Source organism: Carcharhinus amblyrhynchos, chromosome 10, assembly GCF_965287045.1.
Source record: "Carcharhinus amblyrhynchos chromosome 10, sCarAmb.v2.hapA, whole genome shotgun sequence".
Taxonomy (NCBI): Eukaryota; Metazoa; Chordata; class Chondrichthyes; order Carcharhiniformes; family Carcharhinidae; genus Carcharhinus; species Carcharhinus amblyrhynchos.
In genome coordinates, this window is record NC_137333.1 from 64036901 (window position 1) to 64058122 (window position 21222).

General features: G+C 39.4%; 1 protein-coding gene across 2 annotated transcripts in view; it reads left to right on the plus strand.

Moving 5' to 3' along the window:
• The window catches only part of LOC145349003 (coiled-coil domain-containing protein 138-like), an 86749-nt gene that overhangs the window by 42124 nt on the left and 23403 nt on the right, over positions 1-21222 (plus strand). Inside the window, exons 5-10 of one of the 2 annotated variants that reach the window (XM_080197198.1) lie at positions 713-897; positions 3352-3510; positions 10376-10495; positions 14020-14097; positions 15571-15684; positions 16215-16376. In XM_080197198.1, coding sequence (XP_080053324.1) covers positions 713-897; positions 3352-3510; positions 10376-10495; positions 14020-14097; positions 15571-15684; positions 16215-16376 — 818 coding nt within the window. The remainder of the gene's footprint in view (positions 1-712; positions 898-3351; positions 3511-10375; positions 10496-14019; positions 14098-15570; positions 15685-16214; positions 16377-21222) is intronic. The other variant, XM_080197199.1, reaches the window with a different exon arrangement.

Below are 21222 nucleotides of genomic sequence, written 5' to 3' on the forward strand. Positions count from 1 at the left end.
CCCACTTCACTTCAGCGGGAACGGTAGTTCCTCTTTAGTTGACCATTGTAGTCTCCGTTGGAGCGAACCACTCTGGCAGTAGGGGAGATGCTAGCAGGTCTGGAGTTTTCAGTCCTGGGCCCGCTAATTATACTTAAATTGTATTAAAATGACCGTTTAAATGGTCTTTGCACCTCCCCGCGGATTTCTGGCATGGAACTGACACTGTCGGATATCCAGCATTGGGAAACGCTATCATGGCGGGAACGCATGCATGAACCCTGCGAATCAGCTGAATTGAGAATCTCCCGGCCTGCTGTACTAAAAATTAGTGCAGCGGTATGGGAGCATTGTCCCCATAATTTGGTACACTTTCAATTATTGTCTAAGCCAGTAGATATAGTCTGATATACTTGGTTTTCTTGCTAAAGATACCTTGGGTTTGAACAATGATAAAATTGTATGATTTCTGATACTTCTGCCATCTCACATTTTTGCTTGTATTTGACTACTTCTTCCAAAACATGCTAATTTTGGCTGTCACAGTTGCATATGTCCCCACATTCATTCCCAGACAGTCAGTTTAAGTTGTTACTTTCCATCTTTGGTCTGACCTTCTGATATTACAGGAGGTCATTATATGCCCGGATTAATATGTAAGAAATATGTTTAATTTTATCGCTTTAATTTTTTAAAAAGATCTCTGACGTGAGTTTCTAATCTTGTTCTTCAGATGTTACATTATCTTCTAACATAGCTGCCACCAATTTCACTTCAACTTCAGTTCCCTGTACAGATGACATTACAGGATCAAAGAAGAATGGATACCTTTCGGAGTCTTGGGAAGATGCCTGTCCTTTGCCACCTGATATAATGCAAATTTATAATGAGTTAACGAGCATACGGCAACACTTGCAGGTGCTACTTGAATGACAAAATTATGATTGTCAAAACTAGTTTAATAGTCAGTTGCTTTTAAGTAAATGCTAGTTCTAACCATCTCTGTGTTAGCCAAAAACTTTGCCAGACATGACTTTCAGCTTTTGATTCATTGCTCTCCCTGCACCCAACTAGCCACTGAAACTTCATGCCCTGGGGCTTAATTTGGAATGATTGGAACAAATGCTCCAAAGCAGAAACTAATTCTTACATTGTAAACACCACTGTAGAACTCTTAAAAGTTGTGGGGAAAACTACTTTGCTGCATTTTCTTACTATGGTGCAGTTAACTTGAATGTGGATGTAAATAGCAATTCTGTTTGATGAAAACATATGAAGTATGGGACCAAAACCAGAATCTAGTCAGATTATACGAAAGTCGCTCACACTGCATCTCTCAAAATTGAGTGCTTGGGCCTGTTCTTTAACTTTGTTTCTTCGGTATCTATATTCAAAACTAAGGTTGCATTTGGACTAGCGTAATAACTAATATAATAATAAGTCAGTTTGGTTGAGAAATAGTTTCAATAAAAATGGAATGCTGAATTAAAGTAGATATTCAATTACATTTTTAAATAATTTTTCAAAACAGTACAGGCTGAGGGAGAAGGGGTAAAGTATTCTTCCTCGTCCCAATTTATTTCCTCTATTCCCAAAATAAAGGACAGATGGTTAATTTGAATGCTTCTCAGGCAAACTGAAATATGCCAATATTGGAAAATGTAAGCATTATAATTAGTGGTAGCTGAGTGAGAGAGACACAGGAAAACACCCAGGAAATGCTAAATTCAATATTTGTAGAAATCTCAGGGAAACTTAAATTTCTGTTGTCTGTTTGTTTAACTGCCACCCCCGCCCTCCCACTGCCCTGGTCCTTTATACTGACAGACCCCAGGAATTCATCAGTGAACCAAATGCTATAATTCATTCTAACATTCTGCCAAACACCAGATCCCCAAATTCCTTCTCCAAAGTGGTGCTAAGACCACAAGATCTCTCGCCATTCTGCCAAACCCCAGCTACCTCCCACAGTGTAGTGCACATCTAACCTTGCACATCAGTTCTGTAAAACCCTGAGACTGTCCTCCAGTGCAACCAAATCTTAGAATTGACCCCACTCAGCTTAAGCCTACCTATTTTTTAGTAGTGTGAAATAGTAATTACCTCATTGCTGATGATGGCTATTGAACGTTATGTATGTGTCCGCAACTTTAACATAAGAAAAGTATTCATACGTAGAGGAAGAATGGAATAATGAATTTCACAGTACAGTCGACAACATTGCAGAACTTGATTCTCAAAGTACCAAGTTTGGCATTAAAACAGGCAGTGCATTGTTAACTTTATAACTAGAGGGCTAGAATATAAAGCAAGAACAGTTTCCACAGTAGTTGAACCTTGTCTTGATAATTGTGTATTGTTACCAAACCTTAGAAGAATATATTGACCTTGGAAGAAATGAAGCACTGATTCAACAGTATGTTACCACGCCTCCATGGGTTAAATTGTGAATAGCAATGACAAAAACTAATCTAATATTCCATAGAACAGTGAAGATTGAAGCATTGTTTGATTCGTGATTTTTCAATTTGAAGGAAATTGATGAAATGGATAATTGAAAACATTTTCCTCTAAGCCAAGGGGATATAATCTTAAAATCAGAGCCATTCAGGATAATAAGTTAGGAAATACTACTTCATGCAGATGATGATAGATATGGAACTCCCTATCTCCCAAAAAGCAGTAGATCCTAGTTCAATTAGTAACTTGAATTCTGAGAGTGACAGATTTTTGCTGACCACATGAGATACCAAGCCTAGTTGGTGGATAGAGTTAAGATGCACATCAACTACAGTTTCATTGAATGTTGAAGCATGTTCAGTCACAGAATTGTTACGACACGGAAGGAGGCAATTTGACTTAGTGCCATTCCTTTGCCTTTTCCCCGTACCCTTGCATGTTGTTTCTATTCAAATAATCATTTAATGCCTTGATTGAACCTGCTTCCAACACAATCCAGGCTGTATATTCCAGACCCAAGCCACTTATTGTGTGAAAAGGTTTCTCCTTTGCTGAATATATACATATACATTTACAAGGGACTGAATAGCCTACTTCTGTTCCTATGTACCTTTAAAAAGCAACTTGAATGATGGTGAGTGATAGCATTGTCCCCCACATCTTTCTCTCGCGCTCTCTCTCTCTCATACTTCCCCAAAGTGAAAATCACTTTTATTTATAAGTTTAATGGCAATATTAATTTTATCAAGTCTGTACAATATTTTGTTATGTTAAAGGCATCATAAAAACGCATGAGTTTTTTTTTGTGGAGGAACAGAACACTTATCTGCTATTTTGTTTTTAAGGTTTAATATATACTGACTTAGCATATGCTTAATATGCAACAGCTCTTATTTTTATGTTGTATTGCAGAGAGAAAGTGTAGCATTACAGGATTACAGACATCAGGTGCAGTCACATGAACAACGTTTAGCGAACCGTGAGGCTTTGCTCCTCAAACATCAAGATGCGTTAACTAAGCTAAGAGGAGTTGAAGAAGAAGTTCATGCTAAATTTCAGATAATGAAAGAGGTATAGTGAATTGCTGCAGGTTACTCGTTATATTACTTTTGATAGTTCATGTTTTCATTTTTCCTGATTATCATCGGCCTTTACTTATCAGAAACCGTCCAATTGATAAATGCATTTTAATCCTAATAGTATTTTTCTTTATATTATTTAGAAAAGTTTTAATTTATTCATTAGGAATATTTTTCTAGAAAATATGTACATATGTATTTCTTCGGTTTTGTTTTGTATGTTCAATGGTGCCTCAGATCAATGGACTTTATTTCCTGTATGTTATTTAACACCATTATGCAGCGCTCTCTTCGCTCAAAAAATGCATCAATACTGTGTAGGTTAAAGCCAGAGACACTCTGACTGTTAAGTTAACATATTACCCTGTTATGAAAAATGGTACTGATTTGGCCTTTCTGCATAATTTAAATATTAGGAGATTCAAAATGTTGCATTCAATCTATCGATACAGCATTCTGAACAAATGCTGTATGGTCATTGCTGAAATAGTAAGAACCTTTATGAGTGTTGGCAAGTTAATATTATCCCTCTTGTAAACCAATCCAGAAAGTTCACAATTTTTAAAAAATTTTTATTGCATAAAATGTGGACTGATAGAGGGCATTCTGGGAAAGATCTGGATTTTTTAAGAACATAAGAACATAAGAAATAGGAGCAGGAGTAGGCCAACTAGCCCCTCGAGCCTGCCCCGCCATTCAATAAGATCATGGCTGATCTGTCGTGGCTCAGTTCCACATTCCCGCCCTCTCCCCATAACCCTTAATCCCCTCTCTTATCAAAAACCCATCAACCCGCTTCTTAAAAATATTTAGCGAGGTAGCCTCCACCACTTCAACGGGCAGAGAATTCCAGAGATTCACCACCCTTTGAGTGAAGAAGTTCCTCCTCAACTCCGTTCTAAACTGCCCCCCTTTATCTTGAGGCTGTGTCCCCTAGTCCTACTATTCTTTCTGAGCGGGAAGAGTCTCTCCACCTCTATCCTATCCATCCCATTCATCATCTTATACGTCTCAATGAGATCTCCCCTCATTCTTCTAAACTCTAACGAGTACAAGCCCAGTTTATTCAGCCTCTCCTCATAGCTCAACCCCCTCAACTCCGGCATCAGCCTAGTAAACCTCCTCTGCACTCCCTCCAAGGCCAAAATATCCTTGCGTAAGTACTGCACACAGTACTCCAGCTGCGGCCTCACCAATGCCCTATACAGCCACAGCAAGACCTCCCTACTTTTATATTCAATCCCCCTCGCTATGAAGGCCAGCATCCCATTCACCTTCCTAACCACCTGCTGCACCTGCAGGCTGGGTTTTTGCGACTCATGCACAAGGACCCCGAGGTCCCTCTGCACCGTCGCCTGCTGCAGTTTTTCTCCACGTAAGTAATAATCCTTCCTACCATTATTCCTACCAAAGTGGACCACCTCGCACTTGCCAACATTAAATTCCATTTGCCATTTCCTGGCCCATTCGCCCAGCCTATCTAGATCCTTCTGTAGACTCTCCCCACCCTCCGCACAATTTGCCTTTCCACCAATTTTGGTGTCATCAGCAAATTTCGACACCCTACACTCGATTCCCTCCTCCAGATCATCTATATAAATGGTAAATAGCTGAGGCCCCAGCACCGACCCCTGGGGCACTCCACTAGTCACCATCCGCCAATCCGAATAGCACCCATTGATCCCCACTCTCTGCCTCCTATTTGACAACCAGTCCTCTATCCACGCTAACACCCTACCCCCAACTCCATGCCCCCTGACCTTCTGCAATAACCTCTTGTGAGGTACCTTGTCAAACGCCTTCTGAAAGTCAAGAAAGGCCACATCCACCGGCTCTCCTCTATCCACCGCCCTAGACACATCCTCATAGAACTCCAGTAAATTTGTCAGACACGACTTCCCTTTAACAAAACCGTGCTGCGTCTGCTCTATCAAGCAGTTCCCCTCAAGATGCCTCGCTATTTCCTCCTTGATGACGGATTCTAACATTTTACCTACAACAGACGTTTAAGGAACACAACAGCATTGTTCAGTTTCGAAAGAGCAAAATGAATCTTTCATCTGTATCTAATAAAGTGAGCATGGTGCTTTTCTGAAGCAGTGAAAATTCCATTGCTGTAAAACAGATCATGACACACTTGAACACCATAAATGCTTTCTTAAAAAAGTCAGGCATATTTCCCTAATAGAACAGCACACTTACACAGTGAGTTGTTGAGGTGGAAGATTTTGAATTTGATCCCATGTCAGTTGGAAGTTATTTGATGTTAAAGATAGTGGTAAGGACTCTGTAATTAACATTAAAACCCCTGCATTGAGGAGGGAAAATAAAATGGTATGCAGGACTTCTGCATTCAGTCTGTTGTGTGAACACTGAATAATAATTGGATTAAGCTCTTTTTGGTCAGCTGGTTAGCTGCTTGGCTGGAAACTCATCACCATATTTAATAACTAATCCAAATAATTGAATTTTCTTTTCGCTTGATGTGGAGTGTACACTTTGTGCTCTTAAGAACACACTTTTACCTTAGCCCAAAGAACGTGAGTGCATTTGCTAAAAGCCAAGTTTGAGGAATCCTTCAGTGATACTGTGGGAGTCTAACCAGTTTAAATGTGTCATTTTGTGAATTTCTTGACTTTTGCTCAGTTTAAGCTTTGTCTGAAGGGTTATCTACAGCTAAGTGGAAAGAATCGAGCCCTTTTTAACTAATTTGGTCCTCATTGGACTGGCCTACCCTTCCACATTTCATCATTTGATAGCCTTCAGCAGAATGTTAAAATGTAGAGAGCCTACAGGTTGCAGTAATTTAACTTTTGTCTTTGTTCAGTACTTCAATTTCCAATTGAACAGGATCCTGCTCTTCGTGGTGGGCAACATAGGAAATCACCATGTATTATTTCAACACGTTGAATCAGATTCAAAGTACTGAGATAAAAGTCTTTTTCAGCGCCTGTATATGAAACAAGTTTGGGCAGCTTCAAACAAGTTTCTATTGGATGGGGGCTTGATGCCAAACTTCCATTAATTCAACAGTGACAATCTTGTCATGGCGCAGTCTGGTGGCGCTCTGAGTTTTTTTTGATTAAGACATATTGCTAAGACAAAGTAAACAAAGCTGTTCTACAATCTGACCCTGCTGTAACTGACCTGATTATTTGCTGCTGACACTGCCGCCCAAAATGGAAAGTTACAGTTTACTCAATTAATATGGTTACTTTGCTCATAGTAAAAGTTCACCTAGTCTCAATAACTTACACCAATTCTGCTTAAAAAATCACTCTTGACATATCGTCTCATTTTCAAACAGCTAAAATCAGAAATCAGTGACATTTTGTCTTCAGCTTCTCCATTTATATTGGTAATTTTTTTTGTATAATGACAGAAGTTATAATAAAAATACAGAATGCTTTTATTTATAGAATTGTCATGTAGGTAAAAGTTCTTTCTTAAGTTACTTGGGTTCTCATGATATCTATAATTTATAAACGACCTCTTTAAAGCAAATTATATTTGTGAACCTTTTCCCAGTGTATATTGTATTTTCCTGAACGATGTGGTTGGCCACTGAGCCAAAGGCACACCCTGCTCAGTCAACACTGATCTGTCACCAGGGCCTAGAATTTTGTGCCAAAGTTGGGAGATCTATCTCTGTCATTATAGTAATACTCAGAACAGCTATTGTTCCAGGCACCACCATCCCTGTTTTGTCCTGCTGGCAGGGCAGACCACCAGAGTTGTTAGAGCAGTGGTATGCAGTCTGGGTGGAGTGGCCCCTGGAGTTCTCAACATTGACTGTGGGCTACATGAAGCCTCAAGACATCAGATCAAACATAGATATGGAAACCTGCCCTCCCTTAGCTGATGAATCAGTACTCCTCCATGTTGTATATCACCTGGAGGAAGCAAAAGCATAGAATGTAGTCTAGATGGGAGTACATCAGTGCCGTCGCAGAGTAACTCGGTAGCACCAGTACTGACTGGGCTGGCTGTGTCCTGCAGCATGTATCTGCCTGACTAGCCCTATGGCAGGTGGTGAGAGAACCAGCAAAAGAGAACAAATCTAACAGCTCAAAATTGGCCACTGTAGACCATTAGCAGCACAGAATTGGATTCAATCACAATCTAATATCATGCCATAGCTTATAATTTACTCGACTATTACCGTCAAGCTAGAAGATCAATTCTGGTTCAAGAAGGACTGCAAGATAACATGTGAGGAATTGCACATAAAAATATATAAATTGAGGTGTCAATTTAGTGAAACTGTAGACACAGGGTCACATGCATACTAAACAGTAAAAGAAGCAACCAACAAGTTAGGTTAAAGCTCTGTAGTCTTGTCACATCCAGTTTCAATAATAGTGGGCTAATCAGAGGAGGTGCCACAAATATCAGCATTCTTAATGATGAGAGCCCAGCACATCAGTTCAAAAGGCAAGCTCGAAAAATTTGTAACTATCTTCAACCAGAGTGGAAGATCCATCTTGCCTCCCCGCCACCCCTCTCCCCCCAAGGTCTCCAGTGTCATAAAAGACAGTCTTTAGCCAATTCATTTCACTCCACATGAGATCAGGAAATGGCTGAAGGTACAGATTTTAGTAAAGGCAATGGCCCCTGACAACAACCCAACTGCTATATTGGAAACATGTGCCCCAGAGGTAGCTGCACTGCTAGCCAAGCTGTTCCAGTACAGACATTTACCTGAGTGCAGAAAATTGGTCATGTATGCCCTATCCATGAAAAGTAGAGCAAACTCAATATGGCCAATAATCACCCTATCTTACTGTTATATGGATCAAGGCAGATGGTGAAATATGAAACAAAACACAGTCCTTTTCCTGATGGTAGGTTTATTCACAGGATGTAGCATTAGACATCTCTGCCTCTTGTCAACCCAGTGTTCATGTGTGTTCTCGGTCCTTAATCAAATATTGCCATCAACTTTGTGGGTTTAACAACATAATCCCACCAGTAATTACGAAACCATAAGTGAAAAAATGTTTTTCCATATTTTGTTAGAATTTATCATAACATATATCTCTTCCAGAACCTCCAACAATTTCTCAATGTAAGCATTCCTCTTTATAGAACAGTATGATAATAGAATTTGTGTCAACCCAATTTATTTTACAGTTTATTTTTTGTCATCAACATTTCCTTCATATTAGTAAGGTCTATCCTCAATGTTTTGTCAGTTGTAAAACATTGGAACTTAATATTGTGGTGAATCATGCTACAATTGAAGCATAGGAAGCACCACCGAAAAGGACTAATTTCATATATTTTTGGGTTAGCCAAGGCTAGAAACTTGACTGCACATCTCTCCAAATTTAGTTTTTTTACTCTTTTGTTTGCTCTCAGAACCTCCTCAACTGTAGCATGTTTCACCACAATATTAAGTTTCAATGCTTCACAACTGGCATCCATTCTTGTCTGAATGCATAACCAGTTTAACTGACTATTTGAGCTTAACTGCTTTGATCCTTTGGATGAAAAATCATCTTTATGTGAGAGCCTGGCCCAATTTATAGGGTTATGATTAACCTTTTCTAATTATGATTGTTGATTCAACGTTATCTATGATCTTTCTGATTAATATCTAATCCTGTATCTTTGAAAACCCCCAAAACCTGACCACCAATCCTAAATTCCCTGCAGTACCTCCTCATGGAAAACCACAACTGTGTGTGTTAAAGATATCTGCAAATTCCTCTTTGTGATGTTAATAGAACATTGCTGGGTCTGCTTTCAGCTAAATACAACCTACTTGCAGCAAGACAGACGTAACTGAGAAATACCATTTCCATCCCCTCAACATATTGTTTAATCCATAAACGCACGATTAATTTCTACAGCTTCCCTTCCACATTACCAGTTTATTTAGGTAGTTTCATAAACACATCTCCCTACAAAATTTGGTTTTATGTTGCACAAATATGTGGCCAAGAAAGCTAAGAAAATTTCCAGGATAATTTTTCCTGACATGGGAAAGACCATTCTAATATACTGATTAACAAGTCTCTCCTTGAAACCCCAAGTCACTAGTCTGGTTTTAGCCTTGTATATCGTCTCAAGAAGTACCTTATTTGTAGATATCACCTCTGATAAAGCCAGCTGTGCCCCATCTGGCACTTCAGAGCAGATACCAAATTATTTCTGATTTTCCAACGCCCTTTGTTTTGCATCTCAAGAATTTAGCTACTGATTTGTCTGTAGCCAATCATTAGGGCTCTTACTTTTAGTGGAATCCCTAGATTGTTCTATAGTCTTTGCTCTCTTATCTCTTTCTGGGGTACTGTTCATGACCTATTCCTTCCACAATAAGAGGTCCTATTACCAGACCATGATTGTTTCCTGGGGTCGTGGTTGCTTCCAGATTGATTATGGGAAGTCGCATGCCATTTTCCAGCCCGAGTAAGAATGCAGACTTTTGAACTGCATTTATTTTCTTGCTTCATTTGTTTCTCAGCTGTATTGTGCTCTGCTGTAGATATCAAGAACAATAACTTAAACCTTAACAGAAAGATTAAGGAAATAGTTTTGGTGAAGTTCAGATTATGGAAAAGTGATAATTTGGAATTTGCCCAAGATTAACATCATGCCCTATGGTCTTATTGAATGTGATTGTATCCAGAAAGTAATATTGTGAATAATGAGTCTCACTGGAATAGGTTTTTTGCTTTCCAACAGTGGTAAAATTAGAACTGTGAATTAGCCATTTAGCAAAATCATTTAAGTTTCATTACATTGAAATTGGTGGGATTTGGATGATTTCTGCAATGGGTGGGTGATCCACAATACCAATTTTTACACCTAGATGACAAGTTGCAAATCTATCCTTTTTTGGTTTCCCACAGCAACATACTGCCGAAGTCAGTCAACTCACAAATGCCTTAAAGGAAAAGATAAAGGAAAACAAGCGACTTAAATCCTCCTTTGACACATTAAAAGAATTAAATGACTCCTTGAAAAAACAGGCAAGAACTATTTTCTAAAGCTTATATTACCATAATATGGTTGTGTTTCAACTAGTACAGCTATAGACTGTTGCCTCGGGTCATTAAATGTAGTAACTGTTTCCTGAGCAGGGAAAATCTTGCAGGTGCAATCAAGTTAGTTAGATCCTTCATGAGTCAGACCAACATGTGGATGAAGCTTTCTAAATTTCCTTTAATCATAAGTGCCCCTCCCTTCCCTTGGGTGTAGCACTGTCAAAAAAATACAAAATCAGGGGAAAAAACATGAAAATCTGCATAGAACCATATCCTAGCTAAAGTTACAATATCACAAAAAACTTCTTTTTTCCTATTTGACAACTTTGTGGGCAGCATGGTGGTTAGCACTGCTGCCTCATAGCACCAGGAACCTGGAGTTTGATTCCCAGCTTGGGTAATAATCTGTGCAGAGTATGCACATTTGCCCCGTGTTTGCAAGGGTTTCTTCTGGGTGTTCTGGTTTCTTCCGGGTGTTCTGATTTCTTCCCACAGTCCAAAAGCAGCCATGGCCATGCTAACTTCTCCCTTAGTGTACCCAAAACAGGTGCCGGAGTGTGGTGACTAGGGGATTTTCACAGTAACCTCATTGCAGTCTTTTATTTTTAAAAAAAAGGAAATATCAAAAACAAAATTTTGGTACATCATGCATGATGTATGCACTGTTGGTTGCTCAAGAGAGACCGAATTATACAAAAAGTAAATGTATAGAACTGATCTTCAAAACCATATTCAATCTGTCAGCAAAGACCTTGTTTTCACTTCCACCCCTACTTCCCCTTCCAGTGATGTGGAACCCTTGTCTGCTTGCGTGAGCTTCAGAACTCCCAACTTTCCACTGCCCTTACCAGACTGCCAATCTTTGTCTACTTCAAATTAAAAATTGATGAAAGATCAGCTATCTACAACTTGCCCTGCACTAAACCTAATTTATCCATCAAACTTACTGACTTGTCAAAATTAAATTCATTTTCGTAATAATTTTTTTCTCAACTCTGCAAACCTTTTCAGCCTGATTTACTGAATATTATTGAGCTGGTCATAGAATGGCTTTATGATTCAGAATGCAGTTTCAACTGAATAATTATAATGATTTTATGTTGAATAAGTAGATGTATAGTCAACAGTTGAGTGATGAACATTGAATATTGGCCTTTAGTTAGAGATTTACTTCTTAAAAAGCCATTATTTAGAGTAAGCTATAGACTCTACCTAAACTTGTCAAAATTAGTTAATGATTTTGTGGGGCGAGGTGTTTTTAACAAATTTTATAGTGATTAATTGCATTAAATGACAGGCTGTTATCATTATAACCCATTTAATGCTATATTTTGTCGCTTCAATACTGTCCTGTCTGGCGGTGATGTAACAGCTGTTCAATTGGCAGACTGTCATCCTGTACAACTTTTGAAATTGTATATTTTATGAATGCTTTCCTTGCAGAGCTGGGTTCCTGAGAGCTAACAATAATTCCATTTGAAGTAATTTGAATTTATCTTTATCTGTGCTATTAAAGTAATTATTTCTGGTGTTAGTGATAAATAGGCTAAAAAAAACTACACGTGAATATAAATAGCTCCATTAAGTACAATAGTTAACACACTAAGTACAATGTTGATGTTTGAAATAAGTGTTATGACCGGTCACTGGACGAGGTCCCACAATTTATGATTCTGGACTGGATACCCCCAAACTGCTGTGTCCCGTGTGAGGAGCGGTGAACTTTCTTCCTGTCTTTATTCAATCTCCTCAGTTGGTTGTAACAAGGTTAATTTAAAAGGGATCCCTTCCCTTGTGGATATCTTCCCAGTCCAAATGTAGTTCTGCTTTAAAACGTGTAAATTTAACCAGGCTTTTTTGACTTAAAGAATGAGTGAGTTTTTTGGTTACTAAAATGCAAAAAGAAAATAAAACACAGCATACTTACAAGCCAGTTTAGAAATGAGAAATGAATCCAAAAATAAAAGTTAAAAGAGATATACAAATCTGGCTTTAGCTTGTCCATGAGACGTAGATGGTGAAATGTTATGTCAGTTAAGTTGGTAATGGATTCTGGTAATGCTGACTGAAACAATTGAGCAGTTGGTTTGGAGATTCTTGATTCTGCAGGTTAGCTGAATAGTTTTTCTGCTTCCTTCACTGACTTGACTTTCAGAACTGAGAGAGATTCTTTTATTTATCAGTGCAGGGGTGCCTAGATGTTCTTAGTTGTGACCTATACTGCTCTCACTAGCACAGTAGAGCTAGAACCCCAATCTAGCACACAGAGACCAATTGTCTTGTTTATTCCTGGAAGGAGAAAACCACAAACATTTGTGGGATACAACTCCAAAGGGGTGGTTTCTGCTAATATGGTAAATGGCTGCCATTATCTCCACAGGAGATTACAGTTCAGCTTTGTACTGCATCTCTTCCTTTTGAAGTATCTCCATCTGAAAAAGGTGTGACTTTTTTTCCTCTCCTAAGGACTGAGCATATTCTACATTGGAATTCCAGCAAGTGGTTATTTTGCAGTTTCAGCCAGTTTTTACTTCTATTTTCTTTTTTAAAAAATACATTTTGTTTAAAAGTTCAATATGTCCATGCACAATTCAGGCTCTGATACATTATCATGACATAATTAAAATGCCTTTATTATGACAAGCTACAGCCAATTTATTTCAAAAATGACTATAATTCCACAGACAAATTTTTGCTTCTCCACATTTAAAAAGTTTCGATGTTTGGATTGGGGTCTCATGATATAAATTCTAAATCGTGTTCAAGCAAATGATTGCAAAAGACAATTCTGATTGTTCCAGATCCTTAAAGTTTACCAGAGTACCATTTCCAGATTGCAAGGGAAAGTCGTCTCTTTGTATTTGAAATACATCTGCTCAACAATTGAACATAGCTGATTCTCAACAAACTGAGTAGTACTCCATGCATATTTTTAGTTAGAGCAAGAGACCGGATTCCACAAACGCAAACAATATCCATGATTTCTCACTGAGAGATATGAACAAGTTACATACCTATCTCTATTTTTCAAATCATTGCAGGGTTTTGGGTCCATTTTGAAATGCATCAGTATTCCACATCAATGGAGCAGTCTGTTATTCAAATCACTGAACCAGTCTGAACTATAAATCAAGAAAACCATCCTGCCTTTGCACTGACATTAAAGTAGATTTTTCTTCCTTTTGGCATTTGGCACATTTGCTGATAACACATTGAAAACAGTGGATCACAAGCCCATGAATTTTTGCAATTAAAAGACAGAAAATCATAGGCTGACATGTATGTTTTCCAAATGTGCAGTCCAAGGTGCGTTGAAGTAGAAATTCTCTCCTTAATTTCCCCACCCCCACCATTTACATGCTGCAAGTGTACATTTGTCTATTTCAAAGAATGTTTCAAAGTATAATTCAAATGAGCTTTATCTAGTTCAAAACTGTAAAGCACTTGCTTTCAATGGGGTGATAATAGATTAGAATATGTCTTTTAATGCAGGTGGTGATATTTTGCAGATTACCGAAGTGAAGCAACAGAATAAGAAATTGGAAACTCAGGCCAAAAAGGTGCAAAATCGTTTAGAGAATTTACAAGTGAGTTCTAAAGGACTAGAAAATATTGCAAAATCTATAGAAAACATGAAGTACGGAAGAGAACATTTTATCCCCTTTTTCCCACCCCAAGCCATGAAGTTATAATTTTGCAATAGTCAAAAAGTATTAAAGTTATGTGTTGTCTGTTCAGTTTATTGACATCCTAAAGGTTGTAATAAGAAACTCAACTTGACTAATTATATAAGTACTGTGCCTACATGAGGAGGTCAGAGACTAGGAATTCTGTGGCAAATAACTCCGTACCCCGACTTCATAAAGACTTTCCACAATCTACATGGCGCGAGTCAGGAGTGTGATGGAATATTCTCCACTTATCTGGATGAGTGCAGCTCCAACAGCACTCAAGAAGCTTGACACCATCCAGGATAAAGAAACATGCATATGGGTGGCACAGTAAACTGCTGCCTCAAAAAGCCAGGGACCTAAGTTTGATTCCCAGATTGGGTAACTGTCTGTGTGGTTTGCATGTTCTCACTATGTCTGCATTGGTTTTCTCCAGGTGCAGCAGCTTTCTCCCACAGTCCAAAAGACATGCTGGTTATGTGCATTGGCCATGCTAAATTTCCCCCAGTGCACCTGAACAGGCCAGAGTGTGGCAACTAGGGGATTTTCACAATAACTTCATTGTAATATTAATGTAAGCCTACTTGTGACTAATAAACTTTTTTGGCATCCCTTCTACAAACAATCCACATCACCACCACCTGCGCGCCATGGCAATAGTGTGTACCATGCACTGCAGGAACTCGCCAAGGCTCCTTAGACAGCACAACTGCTGTCACCTACAAGGACAAAGGCAATAGATATCTATTGCCCTCTCCTGTATGGTGTCAAGCTTCTTGAGTCTTGTTGGAACTTTACTTCAGGTACACAAAGATAATTACATCACACTCCAGTTTTGTGCTTTGTAGATAGTGAACAAGCTTGAGGAGACAGAAGGTGAGTTACTGCTCTGGAATTTCCAGCCTCTGACCTACCCTTGTAGCCTCACTATTGAGAGAGATGGAATGGGTTTGAATATTTTGATTTTTCTCCAGAGTTGTCATTATTCCCTACTAACAGGATTACCTATCAATTTAGTTCAAGTAATTTGTCATCTTTAAAGTCTGGCACTAAAATGTAAAAGGTAGTTTATAATACCTTATCACAAAGTGACCTTTGAAGGCTTATGTAGAGTGTCAGTTGTTGATTTTCAGTATTGGGCAGCGATGGTCACACAATGGCTGGTGGGAAATATAGGTAACTGGTGATGAGTCTAAGATGAGTCTATAAAACGTTTAAAAACTCAAAACTAAATTTACAGCTTCTCTAAAGAAATTCAACTTCTGTCAAAGAATCTACACTTTTTTCATCGCACATACTGGTGAAACAGCTTCGTATCCCAGCAATTTCTATTATGTCTCATTGCAAGATGTCATCACAATTTCAAAGAGAAACCGTTCTACTTTGCAGAGGAAGAATGAGCTATGTATGGCACAGAAATTTCATGAAAATGTTTCTGCTGGTGTGAAGGAGACCAGTTTGCAAAAACAAGAGAAGATTCAACCTGCTCACAGGATCAGTCGAGTAAGATATTTTGTTATATTAAGTGGCTTTAATTTGGAATTGCGGGCTGTTGGTTTATAGAGTATTTCATTGATTTTAAAATTCAAACATGTTTTTAAATTTTCATATTTCTGATTTCCCATTTCTGACATTATCAGAGTAAATCCAAGCTAGTTTTGACCAAGTTCCTGAATCCATTGTACAAAACAGCCAATATGCTGTTGGCTGTTTGAAACTTGGATGTTGGCTGCGTGAAATTTTCACGAACCGTGTTAGCAATGGCCATAAATAACATATCAAACTAATGCATGCAAGGACTGTATTCCTGTTTTTCGGAATGACGTAGTAGGATATTGAGATCTTTTATATCCTGTATCAGCATTTGACCTGTACAGTGAGTCTTTTCAATATATATTTGGTAATAATATCACCTGCTGTAAGCACAAAATTAAAACTGATATTGGAGACTTGCATATAAATTCTAATATTATGACTGGTTCTCTAATTCTATAACTTGTTTCTATGTTTGAGATCTCCTATTTATTTTCTAGCCTCTTTTAAATAGCAATTTCTGTGAACTGCTTGGAGTGCTGCTGGACTGGATCTCTGATGGTTACCTTTGTTATTTGACATCAGATGATGAAAATGATATTCAAACTTCATTGGGTCCCAATTATTTACTTAAGAAATCCATTCAAGAGAATTGTGTGAAGGTATTCATGATTTCTTTTTATCCCTTGGGCATTTTCTGTGTTTGAAAGACTTTTCTCTGTCGTATGAATGTCATTCCTGGAATTGAATTATTCTGTAACACTAAGATAAACAAAGTGCTGGAAATACTCGGCAGATCGTTGGAGAGCAAAACAGCATTGTTTGAGATCAATGACCTTTTTGTCACAACTGGAAAAATTAACATTGTAACTGCTTTTAAACAAGTACAAAGGCAAGAGCTGGGAAAAGTAAAAGGGAAAACAGTGCAATAATTTGGAAGGTAGAAGAGATTAAATGCCAAAAGGGATATTGATACAAGACAAAAGGAAATGCAAATGGAACATTTAAAAAAACCAAAGATGGGTGTAGCGGAGGTGCTGATGGAAATAGCGGAATGATCACCCACAGCTACTGTCCAAAGAAAAACATAAAATCGGGACAGAGGTAATGACATGAAACTATTGAATTCCGTGTTCGTCCAAAAGACTGTTAAGTTCCTAATTAAAAGATGAGATGCAGTTTCTCAAGTTTGCATTGAACTGCACTGGATTGATGTAGTAGACTGAGGGCAGCAATGATAGGGTGAAAGTCAGTTTTAAAAAAATCATTAGTGGTGGTGTTCTTTGTACCGGATATTAATGGTCTTTCTGCTGACCAATAAACTAACCTCCTATGTTCCACCTTTTTTAATAAGTTGCTGTGACCCTTGTATGGATTGCCTCTGGATAATGCTGCTATTCACTGATTCAGGAAGGCAGGTGCTGTCTGGGGCTTAGGAACCATACATCTAAAATCTGTTCCTCTGACTCCAGCTCTTCCCATATCGTTGGGACTTGAGAGGTTAGATTTGGGAAGTCCTCCTGGGAATGTCTCCGACATAGTTATAAAGTGGGTAAAAGTGCATTATCTACTGGTTCTAACAGTTCCATTGTGGAGTGAAACAGTCTGAGTTTGGGTGGCACGGTAGCATAGTGGTTAGCACTGCTGCTTTTCAGTGCCAAGTACTTGGGTTCAATTCGGCTTTGGGATACTGTCTGTGTGGAACTTGCATGTTCTTCCCTTTTCTGCATGGGTTTCCTCTGGGTGCTCTGTTTCCCCACAGTCCAAAGATGTGCAGGTTAGGTTAATTAGCCATGCTCAATTGGCCCTTAGTGTCAGGCAGATAAATATGTCCCTTGGTGTCCCAAGATGTGTAGGTTAGGGGGATTCATGAGGTAAACACATGGGGTTACGGGGTTAGGGCCTGGTGGGACTGTTGTCAATGCAGGCTCAATGGGCCAAATGGTGGCCTCCTGCACTATATGATTTGAGTTGTGTGAGAGCTGAATAGAAATTTACATCAAAACTGAATGTTGTTTAAACATGTACATTCATTCCACAGGGAATCTACAAAATATTTCATCAAATGTTTATTTTTTACATCAGTACTACTGCAGTCAGTATGAACATCACAATTACTACATAGGAGCTTAAGTTATGAGAAGAGGAAGCATTTTCTATTCCTTGCAGCCCTATTAACACTAAAAGCACATTTCTGCTCATACCTAAATTAACAACTTAAGAACATAAGAAATAGGTGCAGGAGTAGGCCATCTAGCCCTTCGAGCCTGCCCCGCCATTCAATAAGATCGTGGCTGATCTGAAAGTGGTTCAATTCCACTTGCCTGCCTGCCCCCATAATCCTTAATTCTCCTATCAATCAGAAATCTATCTACCGGTGACTTAAACGTATTCAATGAGGTAGCTTCCACCACTTCAATGGGCAGAGAATTCCAGAGATTCACTACCCTCTGAAAGAAGTTCCTCCTCAACTCTGTTCTAATCTGACCCCCCCCCCTCCATTATTTTGAGGCTGTGTCCTCTAGTTCTTGTTTCCTTTCTAAGTGGAAACAATCTCTCCGCCTGTACCCTATCTAACCCCTTCATTATCTTATATGTCCCTATAAGATCACCCCTCAGCCTTCTAAACTCCAACGAGTACAGGCCCAATCTACTCAATCTCTTCTTGTAAGCTAACCCCCTCACCTCCGGTATCAATCTGGTGAACCTTCTCTGTACTCCCTCCAAGGCCAATATATCCTTTTGCAAATAAGGGGACCAAAATTGCACACAGTACTTTAGTTGCAGCCTGAACAGTACCAGGGATCTAGGTGTATGTGTACATAGATCCCCGAAAGTTGGGAATCAAGTAGATAGGGTTGTTAGGAAGGCATACGGTGTCTTGGCGTTTATTGGTAGGGGGATTGAATTTAGGAGCCGCAGCGTCATGTTGCAACTGTACAAGACTCTGGTGTGGCCGCACTTGGAGTATTGTGTGCAGTTCTGGTCCCCACATTATAGGAAGGATGTGGAGGCTTTGGAGAGGGTGCAGAGGAGGTTTACCAGGATGTTGCCTGGTATGGAGGGGAGGTCCTATGAGGAGAGACTGAGGGATTTGAGGTTGTTTTCATTAGAAAGAAGGCAGCTAAGAGGGGACCTTATTGAAACATATAAGATGATTAGAGGTTTAGATAGGGTGGACAGTGATAGCCTTTTTCCTCGGATGGAGAAAGCTAGCACGAGGGGGCATAGCTTTAAATTAAGGGGTGGTAGTTATAGGACGGATGTCAGGGGTAGGTTCTTTACCCAGAGGGTGGTGAGGGATTGGAATGCCCTGCCTGCTGCAGTTGTAAATGCGCCTAGTTTGGGGGCGTTTAAGAGATCCGTGGATAGGTTTATGGATGGAAAGGGTTTGGTTTAGGCTAGAGGGTCATTGCTTTTTAGCTGGTGGGCGCAACATCGTGGGCCGAAGGGCCTGTTCTGCGCTGTTATGTTCTATGTACAATTGCAGCAAGACCTCCCTGCTTTTATATTCCTTCACCTCGCGATAAAGGCCAACATTCCATTTGCCGCCTTGATCACCTGCAGACTGAGTTTTTGCAATTCATGCACAAGGACCCCCACATCCCTCTGCACAGTAGCATGTTGTAATTTTTCACCGTTTAAATAATAGCCCATTTTACTATTATTCCTTCCAAAGTGGATAACCTCACACTTGCCAACGTTATATACTCCATCTGCCAGATCCTCGCCCAATCACTCAGCCTATCCAAATCTCTCCGCAGACTTTCCACGTCTTCCATGCAATTCACTTTCCCACTCATCTTCGTGTCATCAGCAAACTTTGTTACCCTACACTCGGTCCCGTCATCTGTGTATATGGTAAACAGTTGCGGCCCCAGCACCGATCCCTGCGGTACACCACTAGTCATCAATTGCCGACCAGAAAAACACCCATTTATTCCAACTCTCTGCTTCCTATTAGATAACCAATCCTCAATCCACACTAACACTTTACCCCCAACTCCATGTACCTTAATCTTCTGCAGCAACACTTTGCGAGGCACCTTATTGAACACCTTCTGGAAATCTAAAAACACCACATCCACCAGTTCCTCTCTGTCAACTGCACTCGTTACATCTTCATAAAAATTCAGTAAATTCGTCAAACACGACTTTCCCTCCATGAATCCATGCTGTGTCTGCTTGATTGAACCATTCTTTTCCAGGTGTCCTGCTATTTCTTCTTTAATGATGGATTCCAGCATTTTCCCAACTACAGATGTTAAGCTAACCTGTCTGTAGTTACCCACCTTTTGTCTACTTCCTTTGGAAAACAGCCACTGTTTAAAAATCAGCCGGCACTTCCCCAGCGTCCAGTGAATGTTGTTAAATTGCTACTAACGCATCTGCTATTTCATCTGACATTTCTTTCAATACCCTGGGATGCATTTCATCCATGCCTGGGGACCTGTCTACCTTTAGTCCCATTAGCTTACCAAGCACTACCTCTTTAGTAATAGTAATCGTTTTAAGGACCTCAATCCCTACAGTCCCACGACCGTTAATGTTCGGTAAGCTATTTGTGTCCTCTACCGTGAAGACCGACACAAAAAGCTTGTTTAAGGCCTCAGCCATTTCCTCGTTTCCCATTATTAAATCCCCCTTCTCATCTTCTAAGAGTCCAACATTTACTTTAGCCACTCTTTTCTCCTTTCTTTATATTTGTAAAAACTTTTACTATCAGTATTTATATTTTGCACCAGTTTAGTTTCATAATCTATCTTTCCTTTCTTTATCACTTTCTTAGTTGTTCTTTGTTGTTTTTTTAAAGCTTACTCAATCTTCTAATTCCCCACTAGTTTTGGCCACTCTGTACGCATCGGTTTTTAATTTTATACTCTCCTTTATTTCCTTCATTATCCACGGCTAGTTATCTCTTTGCTTACGTTCCTTCTTTATCACCGGAATATATTTTTGCTGAGTACTGAGAAAAATCTCCTTAAAAATCCTCCACTGTTCCTCAGCTGTCCTACCAATTAGTCTGCGCTCCCAGTCCACATTAGCCAATTCTGCCCTCATCCTTTCGTACTCCTCTCTGTTCTAGCAGAGGACACTGGTTTGGGACCCTACTTTCTCACCCTTCATCTGTATTAGAAATTCAACCATATTGTGATCACTCGTCCCAAGAGGATCCCTCACGAGAAGATCTTTAATTCTACCTGTCTCATTACACAGGACCAGATCCAAGATAACTCGTTCCCTCATAGGTTCTGTAACATACTGTTTGAGGAAACTATCCCGACAGCATTCTAAGAACTCTTCCTCAAGTCCACCGCGTCCGACTTGAGTCAACCAATCAATATGCAGGTTAAAATCCCCCATGATTATTGCCATTCCCTTTTTGCGCGCATCCATTATTTGCTTATTTATAGCCCGCCCCACCTCAAAGTTATTATTTGGGGGCCTATAAACCACACCCACCAGTGACTTTCTCCCCTTACTATTCCTTATCTGCACCCACAACGA